Genomic DNA, 19,197 nt, shown 5'->3' with positions numbered 1-19,197 from the left:
CAGATTTTTATCAGCTTGAATCTTACCAAACAGTGGTATCAGGACCTTTCTTGATGCTTTTTTGGGGGCAGATCTTTGGATTAACTGTCAATGCACAGCCTAAATTTGGAGGGTTTTTAGGTGGATTTTAGGCTCTGCCCTTTTCCGGTTTTTAAAGCTTTATCAGGATACATGTAGCGGTTTCGTGAATTGCTACTGATATTTTCCCGCCCTTCCCTCCTGCTATTTACATGTTTCAGTTGTTGTAACTATTGGTCATGTAGTCTCTGTATTCCTTTCACTAGTTTTCTAGAATGTTTTGCTCATCACCAGACTAGTCAATATTCAAAGCTGGTATTTTGCTTGGAGTACAACATTTAAAGGCTAAACTTCTGCCTAAAGTAATCTTTCATGATTGCTTAGGAGCTTAAAGGTTAATGCAACTTACAATGAAAGTAGAAAACACCGTTTTTGCCATTAAGCACAAAGCTTGAAGATTATACTTAAATTGTTCTTGTAATTCTGATATAAAAAAAAACCTCATGTGGAAAACTTGCCCATTTGGAACATTTATAATGAATACATTAGCAGTTTATTACTTAGCCCAAATTTTGTGTAAAACTGTACTTGACAGAAGAACTAAATATTCAGCCTGCCTTTGTAGATTGTTTTGCAATGTTTATGAGTAGAAGTTTAAGTAGAACTACAAGAGTAGAAGATGATATAGACTGGTGTCAGGAATTCAATTAATTGCTCACAGCTTTTATGGATGGCTGAGCATCCCAGTGAGTGCCGCTAGATAACGTTGCATGATTGGATGTGAATGCAGATCTCTGATATACCTTTGGAAAGGTCAAGGGTTCATTTGGGACATAACTGGTATCAGTGCTAATACACAGAAAACCTTTATCTCAAATTCTTCATTCCTCTTACTGGCATTCTGGCATTCTGTGCTTCACAGTATAGTATTACAGTATAGTCAACAGGACTAACAATATAGTACTAGTGTGGTTCATTCTCTTGCCTGCTCCAATCATATAGTACTGCTTTAATGCATTTATAATCTGAACTTGTGTTAAGTAGTAGTTCTGCTGTTGTACCCTTTTGATTCCTTGCTGAAGGCAGAATTATATCTATGTGATGGTGATGTGACACTTGCTTTTAAATGCTCCAACTTCAGAAGGATAAAACGGGTACATTTCATATTTGGTATGTAGATTCCCCTTAGGTAGAACTAATTTTGGATTGTTTTTAGTGTTGGTCAAAGGTCATTCAGGTCAGCACAGGTCAAAGTCTGCAAACATTGTTCACATAATATCTCAAGAAGTAAAAGTTGCAAGAAGTTCAAACTTTGGTGGTGAGTAAACAATCTGTAGTGTTTTTTTGAATGTTAAAGGTCATTTGAGGAAAACAGTGTTAAAATCTTGGGAACATGATATCTCAAGGAAGGTCGAATGTGCAGTTTGTATATTTGGCACGTGGACTTCCTGTAAAATGTTCAGCAAACCTTGTTGTTTTGGTGGAGGTCAAAGGTCATTTGGGGTCAGTAGAGGGCAAAATTTGAATATGTCAGAAGTGCTGTATCTCCAGAATCAGAATATGAAAGGAGCTCATATATGCATGGTATGATAGCCTTGTGTATTGTATAGTTTGTACCCAATTTAATGTAGGTCAGGATTCATTCAAGATCAACAGTTGTCAAGACTTGAACACTATGTAAATACAGTATGTCCAGATAGAAAACTGCAGCAGCTGGTGTATGGCTATGGCTTCTCTATAATGAATACTAGAACTCCATTGTTTTTGGTGTAGGATACTGGACGTTTGGGTTCTGCAGAGGTTACACTCTGGAAATTTAAACATGACATCATAAGACATCAGATATCATATTTGCAGATGACTTTCCTTTGATGGTTACAAGAGCCCAGTAATTCTTTTTGAAGGTCAAAGCTCATTTGAGGTCAGCATGGGAGAAATTGTAAAACAATAAAAGTACTCTAGCTGGATAATTTTGCTTCAAGTCAATAGTTGTTCAAAGCTAGTAGAATTTAATCACTGAAACCTTTCTTCTTTGTTAGAGAGTGGCTAGTGTTAGATCAAGTGCTGAATTTTAGCTGCTATCTTCATGTTTTGGGGGCTGACATGTGGAAGATTTTGCTGTTGGAGAGTGGGCTTCTACACAGTTATGAACCGAAGCTAACAGATACAGGGTTAACGTTTTACATAAGGAAAGTTAAGTCATCTTTATTAGTGGATAAACCATTATATATTTAAGTTGTTATTACTGCGATTCATTATGAACACAAGTAGGTGAGATTGTTTGAATAAACTGAATCAACCTCAACAAGAACGTGTTCTTTGTATATTATTGTGTGCATAACTGTTACTTTATATTTTGTAGGCCTACAGTGTGACTTTATTACGTTGAAATCCTTTGTTATACTTATCTTTCAGTTCAGTTTCGTTGTGGTTGTACACATATGCTATGCTACCATGTTGTATAAGAGTTGAGCTAAAACATATTGATGCTCTAAGGTTTCTTCACTTTCACTTTTAATTCTTCTTTCTTTATTCCGCCATAGGGAGATTGAAATACTCCGGAGGTTACGGCATCCCAACATCATAGAACTCATTGATGTGATCCATAACGAAGAAAAGCAGAAGATATATCCTTTACAAGATTCTTATTCATGCTTACTGGCTTCTTGATGCTTACGATAAAGCAAATAAGTATTGCTGTAGTAATGTAGTTTGCTCTTTTGGAAAAGACTGCTCCTATGGTGAAGTACTGTATGCCCTATGAGCATTGCTGCCTTCTTCAGCTCTGTCCCTGAAACATACATACATGTACCCTTTTAGGTGGTGTATGTTATAAAAGAAACTGAGGTTAACAGCATTGTTACATATCCTGCGTTCGTCCGGTAGCAATGTTTTGGCCAGGGACGCCAAATCTTCAAAATGATTGCGTCCAGTGGAAAATGTTATGAGTTGAGACAATCTATGAAGTTTGTGGGAAGCTTACATCTCTGGTCCTGAAAAGGATATTTCATCTCACAGTATGCTTTTTCTCTCTGCATTAAGAGTTGGTAATGTAAAATGTGTATTCATACCACAGTAGTTTCTGTTGCGATTTTTTTTGCAGTCCAATTGACCATGTGTTTCAGTAAATTTTAGTTTGGTGCAACAATCGTGTGTAAACTTCTGTACTTGAGAACATAAAAGTTTGATTTTTTAATCGACATTGCGTAAAAAGTTATTCACGTAGGCCTACTGTAATTTTCATACAGATGAGTGTTTGCAAAGAGCGAGCCTACAGTAGGATAAATGTTGGATCAGGTTTTGATGATATGTGCATGTGTAGTTGAAAATGAAGAATAAACAGGCCTATGTACTGTACATGCAGTAGTACATTGAACTGTGTGGAATTTAGTGAGAGATATGCACACTGTAGGTACAGTGATATCTGAAGAGTTGGTTGTTGGAAGCCCTGCAAGGTCGAAGCATGGAGCTACTATGGAGTTGGCGAGTAGGGAAGTACAAGGGCTGACGAAAGAGGGGGCTGGGGGTCAAAATTGTTGGAAACGGCAGGGTGGGCGAAAGAAGGAGCAACTACAGAATCGATCGTGAAAACAATTGCCAAATGGCAGCTAATATTAATATGAGAAAATTATCTTCTGCATTTTAGACTAAACTTTTAATTCTCAGCTAATATTAAAAGTTGCTTCTGAGAAGTTGCGCTGATTAGAACATTGCTTTATTGCAAATCAACCCAAATCGACGGCGCAACTTTTATTGCGCAACAAGTTGATACCCGTGTCTAACTACGCGATTCAACCTTCAATTCTATTGCGAGTTGAATCGCGTGTTGAATCGCGCAGATGTGACCCGGACTTTCGTGTGGTATAAGTCTTCTATGTGGTGGAAGATAGCAGCAATAATGAAAGTATTCCATAGATATTTTAGCTCCAGCTAACTGTGTCACAATTTCAGCAAATTAATATGTTTAGGCTAGATTTTTCCATTGACTTAGCAAGATAGCAGCAATAACAAATGTTTTTGGTAAATATTTTTAGTGCTAGCTAACTGCGACACAATTTGAGCGAATTAACAAATGGTTAGGTTAGAATTCCATGTTGACTTTTTGTGATGTCTTGAACATTCAGAGTGGAATATCATCTACAAACGTATGGTAATTCTTTGACACAAGACGTGTCATAATTACAAAATAATCATTGGATTTGAGTTAACTAAAACAATAACTTTGAACAAAAAGAGGTGTCACATAAAATAAACTAATACTTCTAAGAATGTAGGAAAACATTTTCCAATTGCATGACATTTTTTGTCCGTTTACAAACTAAAAAACATTGAGGATTCACAGACTGATTGGCCATAGCAAAAGTGTTCGAGCACAGTATAAAATGACACTAAGATGCTAACCAGCTCCATTCAACTTGACATTATAATAACCAGTTGCAAATGAACATGAAGGAGTAGACTAAAATCCATGTTTTGTATCTTTAGGGATGCATACTTTACTGCACTTACACGTATCCTGATTGCAGGTGCACGGACAGAATTGACAGACCTAGAAATCTAGGTCATGACCTGATTCTGCTGGCACAGACCTGACACCTGTTCATTTGCATTCCACTTTGAGCCAGCAAAAGAAAACATCTTAGAACCTTGGCAAACTGCCAGGAAAACGTGCAGCAATATATAAAGCCATTTCTTAAGAGAGAAGCAGGAGGGGTTACCAAAGCAATCTCCCAGGTACCGTGCTAAGCGCATGTTAGCTCAACCTTTGCAGCAACCTACAAGTATAAGTTGTGCGCGGCCTGCGAACAGCAAGATTTTACGTCCCTGGGGCCTGTTTCTCACAATGTTCAAAACTTGCGCAATAAATTTTATTATTGGCCCCCAAAAAAACCATCGATAACAATTAAAAAAAGAAAGGAAAATAACCGGATGCCTGGACCTTGAACCTTGAGAAACAGACACTACATCTAGGGTTAAACGTTGGTAACATCTGCGTATTACTGTAAGAGTACTTTCTTTTGCCAGTTAACAAGGCTTTTGGTATGTATTTGGCTATTACCATGGCCGGTGGAGTTTATAGTAGAGGTTTGCTGTGGAGGTTAATGTCAGACTCCAGGATTTGACATGATCATAGAGCCATCAAAGTATTATCTGATGGTAAAGGTAAGGGGTACAGTAGATGATCAGTTACCTTCAGGTCCACGTTCTTTGCATTTGTCTGAAATTCAACAGCTTTTAAAATAAGACAATAGAATTTGATAACATGCCTTTGCCTTAACCACTTACTACGTATCTGTTCATGGAATATTGTGTGGGAGGACTACAGGAGATGCTGGACACAGCTCAAGGAAAGAATTTTCCGGAATGGCAGGCACATGGGTAAGTAGACTATCTGGGTAAAAGTTACAATGTAAAACAGTAACCATATGTATTAAAAGATACAGTTCCAGTGAATAGCTTGTATGATTAGAAGTTAGAAAACTGTCACAGTGCCAACTCACAGAAATATTAAATTCACAGCGCGTACTCCCTCACCTCATATAACCTATGCATTACCGTATAAACCAGTGCGGCCTAGAAATTACGGAAGGGAGATGGCCACACTCACATACAGACAATTGCCAGATGCTAGAGCGAGGTTAATACGGTAATGCATAGGTTATATGAGGTGAATACGTCGCTCGTTAATTCACAAACCAGGTAAGGTTTGGTGAATTTGTCTGTTACTTTATTAAGATTATGGACATATTTTTCCAATCCATGTTTTTTAAGGAATGACTTCTTATGGTGAACAGACCCTTATAATAAAGATTATTTGAAAGTCATTATACTACCAGGTATGTGTTGGTTTTAATATAATGCAAGTCAAATTTTGTATTTTGCATCTTTCTCCTGTGTTATTTCAATCGGAGAGAACAAAGCTGTTAGCAATGTTTTTTTTTTCTTAATCGCCAGCTACATGTGTCAACTCATGGATGGTTTGGAATACTTACACAGTCAGGGTACAATACATAAAGACATTAAACCCAGCAATCTGCTATTAACCACTGGTGGTATCCTGAAGATATCTGACTTCGGTGTTGCTGAGGTATGTTGGACACTTTGTTATGACTTAGTGTCAAAATAGTTTTAATGTTCATTTTAATGAAATAGTAAATTAGTTAGTCATTTGTAACATGCAGGCTGCAAACCCCTGTTGCTTTACACAGAAGCACACACTTCCTGATTAGCATGAGAGATCTACAGTGTATTGTTATACATGGCCTATACCCTATCAAAACTGTTACCTGTGATGCTGAAACCACACAGATCATCTGCATTTAATTTCTTCCAGATAGTGCTGGGTGGTTTTTTGGTTATGGTTACCATGATTAATATCCTCCATTATACAGTATAGAAAATGCAACATGGTTTGATAGTGTCAGTCTAGTTTTTAAAAAAAAGTCTTCAGGAGGTAAATATTCGCAATAGAAGGAAAGTTGGAAGGTAATAATAACATGTATTTGCCTTAGTTCATGTCCCTTTGCCATTCATTGGTATTCCTTCCTAAAGTAACACATATGATAGGAAGATTACAGTCACCCATAGTATCACTGTACAAAATAGATCAGCACATACATAAATTTGCATGTCATTAGCATGGTAGGAAAATACTGATAAACAACAAAGGCTTGTTTCATCTAATTCCTTTCACAAAGTTTGTTAAGTTTTGGTTGCTATGCGGAAGCCACAGGAATCTCTCTAATCAAGTTAGCATGAATGTTATTTTTGTGTGTGGGCGTGTCTGTATATATGTGTTTGCATGTTGCACCTAAGCTTGCAAACACAAAATCTCAAGAACCAGAAGTCAGTTTGAGTTCATACTTGTCATAATAGTGTTAGTTTAGTTTAGTAGGAAAACATGGACCAGGAGGGACACTCAAGTCCCCATCAAGGACCCTATAGAGAGAGGAAAAAACTGAAGACACAAACACTCAGACCCGATTACAATGCTTAAAGTGCTTGTCCAAAGCATTCTTGAACCCATTCACACTACTAGCAAGTACAACTTTCTCAGGCACTCATTCACAACCCTATTAGAAAAAAGTTATGCCGAATATGAATCCTACTTTGTGACTTTTGGAGTTTAAGTCAATGACCTCTGGTACAACTATTATTAGCAAACATGAAAAAGTCAGTGAATGGTAAATTGTCAAAACCATACACAATCTTGAAAACCTGAAGCAAGTCAACATGCAACCTCCAAAGCTCCAGTGTGGTGAGATTCAACAGCTGTAACCGCCTATAATAAGGAACACCCATTAGGGAACTAATCATCCTAGTAGCCCTCCCTCTAGACCTTTTCAAGTACTTCCTTATCCTTAGCAAAATGTGGGTTCCAAGCCTGCACAGCATACTCCAGATAAGGCTTAACCAACTCCTTATAATGCCTAACAACTATGTTTTCTTTCAGAAAACTGAAGTTCATCTTGATCATACCTAAAACCCTATTACCTCTTATAGCAGCTTCGAGACAAACGTTTAGAAGGTTGCAGAGATGAGTCAATGTAGATACCTAGGTCTCTTTCAACAAGACCTCCTGTAATTCTTCACCATTAAGATTGTAGGTATACTTGTGGTTACTACTACCAATATGCATCTATCAATTGCATTTGCCATCCCTGAGACCAGGAAAAACCTTATCCAAATCCATTTGGAATTTTTAGAATTGCTTTTGGAAGAGACCTCAGAATACAGTTTCCTGTCATTAGCAAACTTCTTAGCTATACACAAAATATCTCCTTTAATGTCATTTATATGGCAACAAACAACAAGGGACCCAAAACAGACCCTTGATGAACCCCACTAGTAACGTCCTGCCAAGGAGAAGCACAGCCTTTAATTACCACCCTCTGTTTCCTATTACCAAGCCAATTCTCGATCCAAGACAGTAAATTCCCATTGACACCCATACTCTTCAGCCTAAGTAAAAGACACTGGTGGGGAACTTTATCAAAGGCCTTCTGGAAATCCAGGAACACAACATCTACATTATCTGCCAATTCAGTGAGCTTGTTACATCTTCCATAAACTCACGAATATCAGTCAGACAAAACCTTTTTTTTGACAAAAGCCATGTTGAGACTCTCTGATCAAAGACTGACTACTGAAGTGACTGACCATGCATAGACCAGGGCTGGAAAACCTTGCGAACCTTCCGAACCAGGTTCGCGGGAAATCCGCGATGCTCGCGGGAAATCCAGTCCGGCTGGAGAAAAAAAAAATCGGGAAAAGAAATAGAGAAAAAAACAACGGGACGAAAAATAAAATAAAAACACGAAGGAAAAAAAAAGTACATCTGTAAAAACATTAAGGAAAATTTCAGAAGAAAGTTTCAGAAACAAGAAAAGTGTTCAGAGACCGTGTTCTCATTTTTAGTCACAATAACGAGTAATGATGTGTCCCCAACCCACTCACACAAGGGCAATGTTTACACGGACACTCACGGCCCAGCGCGGGAAGGTTGCTGTAATAAATCAGCCTCGCGGGAAATGTTTTGAACAATATTGCCATTCCACATTTTTTTAAATTTATATTGTATGATAGTTAGTAAACGTTTTCTTACGTATGAATTTGACTTCAGTTTAGTGTTCCCTCTATGGTGCGGGATTCCCTTCAAATGACTCAATAATCCCGCAAAGAAAACATTTGTCTGCTGGAAATCCACGCGCATCGTTTTCTGGCATTCGCAATAAGTTTATACTCGATGCACAACATATTCACTTGACTGTATAGAGAAAAAAACTCTGAAAATCAGTAGAGATATTACCTATTGTGTACGAAAGTAAGATGGTACACCTTTCAAAGTTTACGAAAGATCGAGCAAAACACTTTCGAAATATTAATGCGAAACTGGCATATCGTGCTAAATGCAACTAATGTCATGTAAACAAGGCTCTAGTACACCCATTTATGAATACGGAAAAAATAATATCCTACCATAGTTAAGTGTATAGCAAATAGCCTAACCACCTCGTTGGTTACGGATCTTACGTAACTACAAAAACTACTAAAAAACTAATTGTATTTTGCAAAGGTGACGTTTTCTACAGGAACATGAAAACAATATTTAGCATTTAGTTAATCATGCCAAATGGCCTCAAACATATGTTATTTCAAGTTTTACTTTCATAAAGAAGGCCATAGTTATAGGGGTCTTGAAATCGTGCTATGCGTGTATGGTATGGACTGTGCCTCGTGTTTCATGGGGTGTGCATGCGGAGGAGCAGTTGGCCTGAGGTGTGTTTTACTTACCTAAATGTTACGCGGATATTTTACCTACTTTTCTTGAACGTCTAAGATAATATTTCGCATAACTTTACCGACCCTTTACTGACTGACCTAATTAATTATAGAGTGGAGCCAAAAACTTGTACTCCATGAAAAGTTACTTGTTAACAAACAGGTGTTAGACAGGGGGTGAGCTCACAGTTGTTTCGCAAGGTACCTGGGAAAATTCGCATCACATGTAGCCTACCATAGTATTTAAGTAGGGTTAAACCGTACTGCAGTTGTAAACTGATGTACATATAGTGCACGTTATTAATTGTTGGGCAGTCTAGAAACGGGAATTTGCCAAACTTTGTAAGTTAACTTTTTTAAGATTGTAAGACATATGAAATCTCTTTTCATTTTATAACATAATATAGCTACTCTAACTTGTCATTTTAAAATTTTCATCAGTTTCGTGACAATTTAAATTCAAAAGTTGTCAGTATTTTGCATCCTCAACTGCAAATTTTGTATCGCCAGACATGCAAAAATACCAAAATTTTCCGGGGGCCCCTGAACCCCACGCTATTATGCTCGCACGCTACACGTTCTTGGCGTGTTCACTGCGCGAACACTGGCGGGAAATCGGCAGTGTGTTCGCGGGAAATTGAACAAGGTTTTCCAACACTGCCATAGACCTTTTAACAGTAGACACCATGACCTTACAAACAGCACTAGTGAGGCTAACAGGGCTATAGGCTTAGACTTATCACCCTTCTTGAAAATTGGGGTAAAATTAGCAGTCCTTAGGAACATAACCTTCATTCATAAATTTACTAAAAACCAATGATAGTGGAATGCAGAAATGGTGTGCAAAAGTCTTCAACAAATATAGATGGATTGCATCAGGGCCAGAAGCTTTAGAAACATTAAGACAAAGCAGCTCCTTAAAGACAACCTCATCCGAAAATAAGACCGTATCCAGTTTAGGACCATCACTTCCCCCCTGAAAATCTGGAATACTACTCATATCTTCCCTTGTAAAAACCGACATAAAACAGTTGTTTAAAAGATCTGCAAGATCCTGACCATCAGTAACTATATCATCTGCCTGTTGTGCCCTTAGAGAAACAACATCATATTTAACTCTCTGCTTTGACCTGACATAAGAAAAGAAGGCCTCTGGGTTATCCTTAATATTGAAGGCAATGTTATTTTCGAAATTCAATTTTGCATCAGAGACTAAGCGTTCTACCTTCAGCTGATGAATTTTAAACTTGGCCAAAAGAGATTCAGAATTAGTCCTCCTAAACAACTTCCACATTCTACAATTTTGCCTTATTGCACATCTTACTTTCTTATTCATCCAGGAAGACATATTGCTTTTACAAAAATGATTCTTCCATGGAACATGATTTTCCATAATGACCTTTAACTTATCAGCTAAACAAATCCAAGACTGAGAAGCACTCATATCTCCAAACAAATTAATCCAATCTGTACCCTTTAGGAAACTTTCAATTGCCTCTATATCTGATTTCAAAAATTAGGGACTTTTTCCTTGCTAACAGAATTTACGACCTTGCAAACAACATCAAAAGCTAGTATATTATGATCGCTAGTTCCTAGTTTACCTAGACCCGTCAAATCAATAACATTGCTTGGATCAGAACTCAAGACAAGATCCAGGATGTTATCCCCCTAGTAGGGAAAGTAACATGTTGATGTAAAAAGCAATCTTCCACAACAGCTAGAAAGTTATTACCCTTCCTACTACTGGAACCATCTATCCAATTAATGTCAGGAAAATTAAAGTCCCCCAGTATAACAACATCACCTTTAGCAGCCTTTCTAACTGAATCAAACAGCAAGACATCGTTATCTTTGCTGCTGTTAGGAGAAAGGTAAACAACACCACTAGTTATAACATCACTGGACCTCTTGGAGTTGTCTGTGGACAACTCGCACCAGACAGAACTTACAAAAGAACCTTGCAACTGAGACTTCTCAACACTTACAATATCATCCCTAACATACAGTAACCCTGATCTGCCAATACCATTATGAGTATCCCTCCTGTCCTGACGATACACAGCATACCCTGGGTATGAAACCTCCGCACTAGCAATGTCCTTCCTTAACCAAGATTCTGTGATACCAAACACATCAGGTTTCAGATCCACGAGAAGAACAGTAAATTCAGCAAAATATTACAAATACTTCTAGAATTGGTAAAGACAATCTTCAGCTTATCCCTTAAACTATGAACTTTAGCATGCCTCCTGATAATGTTAGAACTATGACTATCACTTTCTTTGCTCGCAAAACACCCACCCATAAGCACCTCCACTAGAAACATAATCCTTATCAAATTTATGCCTGCCCCCATCGCCCCCAATTTAGTTAAAACATAGCTGTTCAACAGAGTAATTCACCATCCTACCAAAAACGAGGCCCAGTATTAAGAAAGTGTAACCCATCCCTGGCAAACAAATCCCTTCTACCCTGGAAACATGACCACATGTCAACAAATGTGAAGCCGAAGTCAGAACACAGACTATGCAAGAAACCATTCAAAGTTACCAACTTATGTGACTGAACCTTGTTGTCAAATCTTAGCAATAGCCTTACAGATGACAACTTTAGCACGAGTTGATGCTAGGTGACACTGATAATGATATGTTTTGAAGTGCTTTGTAGCCATGCTGTATTACTGATTGAGTGAGACTTGGATAAATTAAAATGTGGAATTCCTCCTTAACGTTTCCTGATAATAATGTCAGATTCGACATTTTTCTTTTACTTAATATTCATGTCGGTGTGACCATATAGGATTTAGCTCTAGCTTGTAAACACAGAATTTCAAGAATGGAAAATTGATACTTGAGGCAAAGAAGGCTCTAAAAATTTATTATAATTTTTGCTAAGATTCTGTACTCTCACACACTTTCACTCTGACTAACAGCTTCACTCTGACTAACAGCTTTCTTATGGAAAGTATCATTATAACAAAGAAACCATAGATTAGGCATTGGGGCATTGGGGCATGGTCACATGTGAGTGTACAAACTTCTGTAGTTGTCCATTGATGTGTAATCTTCAACCCTGTATATATTCTGATTTTTTGTTCTGCAGCGCCTTGATTACTTTGCTAAAGACGATACTTGTCGTACCAGCCAAGGGTCTCCAGCATTCCAGCCTCCAGAGATTGCAAATGGATTGGATTCTTTCTCAGGATACAAAGTTGATGTTTGGTCTTCAGGAATCACACTGTAAGTGAATTTTAGATATACTGATTTACTTTGCTCCACTTTATGTAACCTTTGTCCGGCCTAAGTTTAACACTTTCCCACATGCCTAATCTATGCATTTGCAAATGTTCGAACACAGCACCGTATCTAATATTTTAACAGGCTTTAGCTTCAAGTTGGCTATTTGTTTGTAGGGTATGGGTGTCTCCACAATGACTGCACTCTCGCTCTACTGTGGATAGAGGTCTTGGTAAATGTTTTAGCACAGTCCTTCCACGCTGACTGGCCCAGTCTGGTCTATGTCCCAACTAGGTCACTACTTGAAAAAGCAGTCATCTAGGGTATTTCATGTTGTTTTGGAACCTTTAACATCTTCTTTAGCATGAGTTTCCTTTCTATCTCCAGATTCAATATCACAACTGGCAAGTTTCCTTTTGAAGGTGACAACATTTACAGATTATTTGAAAACATTGGCACAGGTGTTTTTACTATGCCTAAGGATATCCCATCACTTCTGGCCAGTCTCCTTGCAGGTTTGTAAATGAGTAACTGCAAAAGTCTTCTAAGCTTACTCTCTTCTATTTGTGAAATACAAACCATGCAACCATAGGACTAGGCAACAAGAAAAGCAAATTTACAATCTGTCACAGGGCTGACTGAATCTCAATTTTATATGAATTCAGTTCAGTATCACTGTATTTTCATAATGCTTCAAATACAAACCATTTATGTTATAAGGAAATGACACTAGAATAATTTGTTTTTTATATAATTTTAGCAAAGAGAAACACGGCTCTGTAAAGCTTGCAAATGTCTACACACATGGGAAGTTCCATGATGTGCAAAGATTGAAAAAGTTGGTCAACAAACACTGGGAATTGTCCAGCTTGCCAAAGATCTTCATGGCAAAATATGTTTTCAAGTACATTTACTTGATGATAAGCAAGAAAATCCAGAGCATGAAAATACTCAACTTTGGTTTGGTTTCAGTATACTTATAAGCCTATCCAATATGATCAATTGCTCTACCCCCAATCCATTATGATAATTCCATCATTATAATTCCAGAGATTCCTGATTTTCCACAAGTTTTTGTTGTGTATTGAGTACAAGAAGCCTATTGTTTTTGGTTGGGGTCAAAGGTCATTTGGGGTCACCAGGGGTAAAATGTGAAAACCTCATAAACATGATATCGCAAGAAGGGAATAATGGGCAGACCTCATATTTGGGGTGTAGGAGAATTACATTGTATAAAGAAGCCTATTGCTTTTGGTGGAGGGCAAAGGTCATTTGAGGTCACCAGAGGTCAAAATTGTTAAACCCTTGTAAATATGTACACCCTCACAATACATTACGTCAGATTCATGAAGAAAACTGTTCATGTTACGTCATCGAAACCACAATACATTTTTGCATTCTGGTTACAATAATAATTTCAAAGGTCATTCAGTGTGAAGAGAGTTTATGTTGCTGGTACACAGAGACAACATCAAATGGTTCTTATCAATGGTGTGCGACCCATGATAGGTTTGTTACAATGTTATGTGTTACAATGTTATATGAAATTGAGCTGATGTAAATATTTGAACTGTCTCCTTTCCATCAGGAATGTTGAAGATGGACCCAGATGACAGGTTAGGGGTGCAAGAAATCAAACGACATCCGTGAGTAGAATTCATGATTTATCCAGCAAGATATGAGAAGATGTTCAGGTGTTGCCTTCTCATTATGAAAGCACTATTGGTCAAAGCTAATCAGAATGTTTTGAGATGATCATCTTTAGTCTGACACTTTTACTTCAATTGCCATATTGTAATGCATGCTTAACGACCATGTGCATTATTTATATACAAACATACATGTTGGGTAATTCATGTGAAATTTTGTCATTGGGTACTACATAGAATTTGCTTTAATAAATGACTTAATTTGTCAGCAAAAACATATTGGAGACATTGTGATTGATTTTCATACCCCAAGCATAGCTAGCAAAGAAGTTAAACGATGTTGATTATCCAAAGTAGTATTGGGTAAGCACTGACCAATGAGCTTCTGACACACTTGACTGAACAATGACAGTTATACCTCTAGCCTGCAAGTGAGTGACAGATTCTTTACCATGTGCCAGACGTCTTCGAGCTGTATGCAAATGTTTACAAAATTCACTATTGATGTACAGATTGCAGCAGGATAGCCCGGATATACTCCCATGGTTGCAATGCAAGCTTACTAACATTCCACACAATATGATACCATTGTGAATTTAGCATTAAGCTTTATGGTGCCAAAGTTGTCGTTAAGTGATTCTGTGGTATTTGTGATAACTTTTTGATTCCTAGCGATTGTGATGGCAGGTGTGTGTCTGTGACTCTTGCTTGTAAACACTGCATGTGACAATTGCTCGCAGACACTGCAATTCAAAAAGTCCATGGTGGATTAACTTCTTACGTGGTAGGTGGATCTATTTTGTTGAGTACAAGAACCCTTTTCTTTCTGTAAAGGTCAAAGATCGATTTGGTCAAAAGAGGTGAAAATCTGAATATGTTGTAAACAGGATTACTCAAAAGTAAATTCTTGTAAAACTTTATACTAAGTATCTAGAAGCAGCTTAGTGAGTGCAAGAACCTTATCAAAATTAATAGAGGTCAAAGGTCACATTAGGTCATGTCAAAGTATGTAATCCTGGAAGACATGTCAACTCCAAAACTTAAAGCTACAATTAATCTGTAAGTTCTAACATGCTTTGATATTCTTTTGGTGAACATAGAACACATTTTCAGTTCAGTTTAGTGAAGGATCCAAGTGTAAAATAGATCTCAAGTGATCTTCAACTATACATATTATCCATCAGGGCAGGCTTCAAAATGTGCTTAAGAAACAAGTTTTGTTGCACATGGGTCAAATCAGCAGAGGCCTCTACGTCGACCATTTCAGAATCGCCTGAAATTAATATGGTGTCTTGCTATATGTCTGAAAGGATGAATTGGGCAACAAAAATGCTGACAATTTTTGGATACGGCCCTGTCTAGCAACCAAATCCAGATAGCATTTTAAGAGCCCTAAATTTGTGTCAAGTTTGGAGGCATCTTTTGCATAAATGTAAAGTATTTTATGTCTGATATTGCAGATATTGTGGAAGACATGTGACTAGTCTTTGAATTAAGCTAATTTTGAGGAACATTAACAGTCTCAATTTTTCGTAACAAGTACTTAAAACGGCAAAAAATGAGATAGGGGCCTTCTCAGGCCCTACTTTGAGTGTGCTCTATATTCACAAGCAAAGGCATGTTTGAGATTTTATTTGCATAGGATCCTTGTCCAGTGGTAGTTGTACTGGAAAAGTGCCAAAAAAAAGTCAAGCGGACGTATGTTTTACGAACAGCGCCCGCAAACTTAAGAAATCTAACTTCTGGCCCTAATTGGGGGTCCAATTTGGGCCTGTGTGTAAATTTCAATTTTTCTTTAAGCACCATTTTTCAGGAGTGTATTAACCTTATTTTAAAAACTCAAGTCAAAAAGTTGTGTATTAGGATGACAATTAAAACTCCTGTTACTCCTTGTCACAGCAACATGGAAACGACATAATTTAAATGTTCTTTCACTCATTTAGAAACAGGATGTGTTGGTTGAAAGTAATCGAGGGATATCAAAATAATATTTAAAGAGTTGTTGGGTGCTAGGACAGCTGATATTTTACGAGTAAACAATATACATATGATGTCACTCCTATATTTTGTACGATAGAGCAGTTTCTTTTCACAGCAAGATGATTTCATAATTTAAATGTTCTTGCACTAACAGTATTTAGGACCAGGTAATGTTGGTTGAAGCTATATAGGAACATCTGAAGAATATTTTAACAGTTGTTGGGTGCTAAGAGAGTTGTTTCACAGAGTTGTTTTGCATTTGGGTCATTTGAGGTTTCATGTTTATTTCCCAGAATATGACATTCTATTGCTTCATTCCATACAGCTGGATTGTTGGGAAACCTAAAAATACTGGCAATGCTGTACCCTTGCCTCCTCTTCCCGAGAGCTCAGATGAGCTTAGATCTATGACTGTCATACCATACTTGGATGCGATGTATAACCCTGTAGAATCAGATGATGAAAACCAGTTTGAAAGAAGAAGTGGAGAGGAGGGCCTGGAAGGTATGACCAGGGTGGAAATGCAGGTAGAGACACAGGTGCAGATCATTGAAGAACATGCCCCGCCAATTGACGCATTGCATGATGATGATATGGATGAACAAAGTAAGCATAATTAGTATGGTACTATTGAAAGAAGTTATGAGTTTGAAGAAACACAGTATTTCAAAAGATAGCTAGGTGACATTTTAAAATCTAGGCTACTGATCAAAGACTGAAAGATCCATCTCAAAAATCTTTCTGAGGTTTTGTGAGGCTACTGTGAAATGCTCAGTGTTCTTTAATGTTCAAACAATAATCGGAATCAGGCCAATTATTGCATAATTATCAGAACATAATCGGAATTTGTAAAAATTATTTGTAATACCAGTTATGTCATACGGATTATTCAAAAACTTATGGAAGATTAGAATATCATTATTCAAAAACATCAACCTATATTCTAGGTTGTTCTTTTACTATGAAACATTAAAATAAAGACACCCTCTATACCTCTTTCACAATTTAATTTCATCAAATTAGGCTGCCAGGGTCGCCGATTTTGCAACCCTTGTGGTTAGTGACTTGTGACAATGTTTCTCGGCACCGTAGGTATGGCAACAATACCAATTCCGCGAATTAACGAATATGCTGGATAAGGCCTATGTTGATTAGCTGAGTATAGGTTATGTTTAGGCATGAAAAGCTCTGTAGTGCAGTATTTGCTGCACTAATTTGTAATTTGACATTTCATTTTCTCACAATTTGCAAAGGGCCATGCTTCCCTGCCCATCACCTGCCCTTTACCGTCGACCCTCTTATCTCCATATTTGGTTTCAATGATAATCGTAACCATTGCATTCATGATGGTGTATGTGTGTGTGTGTGCGTGTGTGTGCTAGGCTACTGTGAAATGCTCAGTGTTCTTCTTCATGGTATCTATACTGGTAAATTCCTGAAGATCCATCTCCAAAATCATGAGGTTATGTGAGGCTACTGTGAAATGCTCAGTGTTTTTCTTCATGAATGTTATTTATATATTGTAGATACTGATCAATTAGTGAAGGATCCATTTCCAAAATCATTATGAGGCTACTGTGAATGGTATTTATATATTGTAGATACTGATCAATTAGTGAAAGATCCATTTCCAAAATCATTATGAGGCTACTGTGAATGGTATTTATATATTGTAGATACTGATCAATTAGTGAAAGATCCATTTCCAAAATCATTATGAGGCTACTGTGAATGGTATTTATATATTGTAGATACTGATCAATTAGTGAAAGATCCATTTCCAAAATCATTATGAGGCTACTGTGAATGGTATTTATATATTGTAGATACTGATCAATTAGTGGAAAGATCCATTTCCAAAATCATTATGAGGCTACTGTGAATGGTATTTATATATTGTAGATACTGATCAATTAGTGAAAGATCCATCTCCAAAATCATTATGAGGCTACTGTGAATGGTATTTATATATTGTAGATACTGATCAATTAGTGAAAGATCCATTTCCAAAATCATTATGAGGCTACTGTGAATGGTATTTATATATTGTAGATACTGATCAATTAGTGAAAGATCCATCTCCAAAATCATTATGAGGCTACTGTGAATGGTATTTATATGTTGTAGATACTGATCAATTAGTGAAAGATCCATTTCCAAAATCATTATGAGGCTACTGTGAATGGTATTTATATATTGTAGATACTGATCAATTAGTGAAAGATCCATCTCCAAAATCATTATGAGGCTACTGTGAATGGTATTTATATATTGTAGATACTGATCAATTAGTGAAAGATCCATTTCCAAAATCATTATGAGGCTACTGTGACTGGTATTTATATATTGTAGATACTGATCAATTAGTGAAAGATCATTTCCAAAATCATTATGAGGCTACTGTGAATGGTATTTATATATTGTAGATACTGATCAATTAGTGAAAGATCCATTTCCAAAATCATTATGAGGCTACTGTGAATGGTATTTATATATTGTAGATACTGATCAATTAGTGAAGGATCCATTTCCAAAATCATTATGAGGCTACTGTGAATGGTATTTATATATTGTAGATACTGATCAATTAGTGGAAAGATCCATTTCCAAAATCATTATGAGGCTACTGTGAATGGTATTTATATATTGTAGATACTGATCAATTAGTGAAAGATCCATTTCCAAAATCATTATGAGGCTACTGTGAATGGTATTTATATATTGTAGATACTGATCAATTAGTGGAAAGATCCATTTCCAAAATCATTATGAGGCTACTGTGAATGGTATTTATATATTGTAGATACTGATTAGTTAGTGAAAGATCCATTTCCAAAATCATTATGAGGCTACTGTGAATGTTATTTATATATTGTAGATACTGATCAATTAGTGAAAGATTCATTTCCAAAATCATTATGAGGCTACTGTGAATGGTATTTATATATTGTAGATACTGATCAATTAGTGGAAAGATCCATTTCCAAAATCATTATGAGGCTACTGTGAATGGTATTTATATATTGTAG

At 36.9% G+C, this 19,197-nt stretch overlaps 1 protein-coding gene across 1 annotated transcript in view; it reads left to right on the top strand.

The window, feature by feature from the left end:
• Positions 1-19,197, top strand: part of LOC139976320 (serine/threonine-protein kinase stk11-like) — a 40,517-nt gene that overhangs the window by 16,300 nt on the left and 5,020 nt on the right. Inside the window, exons 2-8 of the mRNA XM_071985005.1 lie at positions 2,562-2,645; positions 5,308-5,397; positions 5,974-6,106; positions 12,406-12,542; positions 12,927-13,054; positions 14,128-14,185; positions 16,494-16,774. Of these exons, the coding sequence (XP_071841106.1) occupies positions 2,562-2,645; positions 5,308-5,397; positions 5,974-6,106; positions 12,406-12,542; positions 12,927-13,054; positions 14,128-14,185; positions 16,494-16,774 (911 nt within the window). The remainder of the gene's footprint in view (positions 1-2,561; positions 2,646-5,307; positions 5,398-5,973; positions 6,107-12,405; positions 12,543-12,926; positions 13,055-14,127; positions 14,186-16,493; positions 16,775-19,197) is intronic.

This window comes from Apostichopus japonicus, chromosome 2, assembly GCF_037975245.1.
Source record: "Apostichopus japonicus isolate 1M-3 chromosome 2, ASM3797524v1, whole genome shotgun sequence".
In the NCBI taxonomy this organism is placed as follows: Eukaryota; Metazoa; Echinodermata; class Holothuroidea; order Aspidochirotida; family Stichopodidae; genus Apostichopus; species Apostichopus japonicus.
Note: the sequence above shows the minus strand (reverse complement) of the source record. Positions and strands in the feature narration are given on the sequence as shown.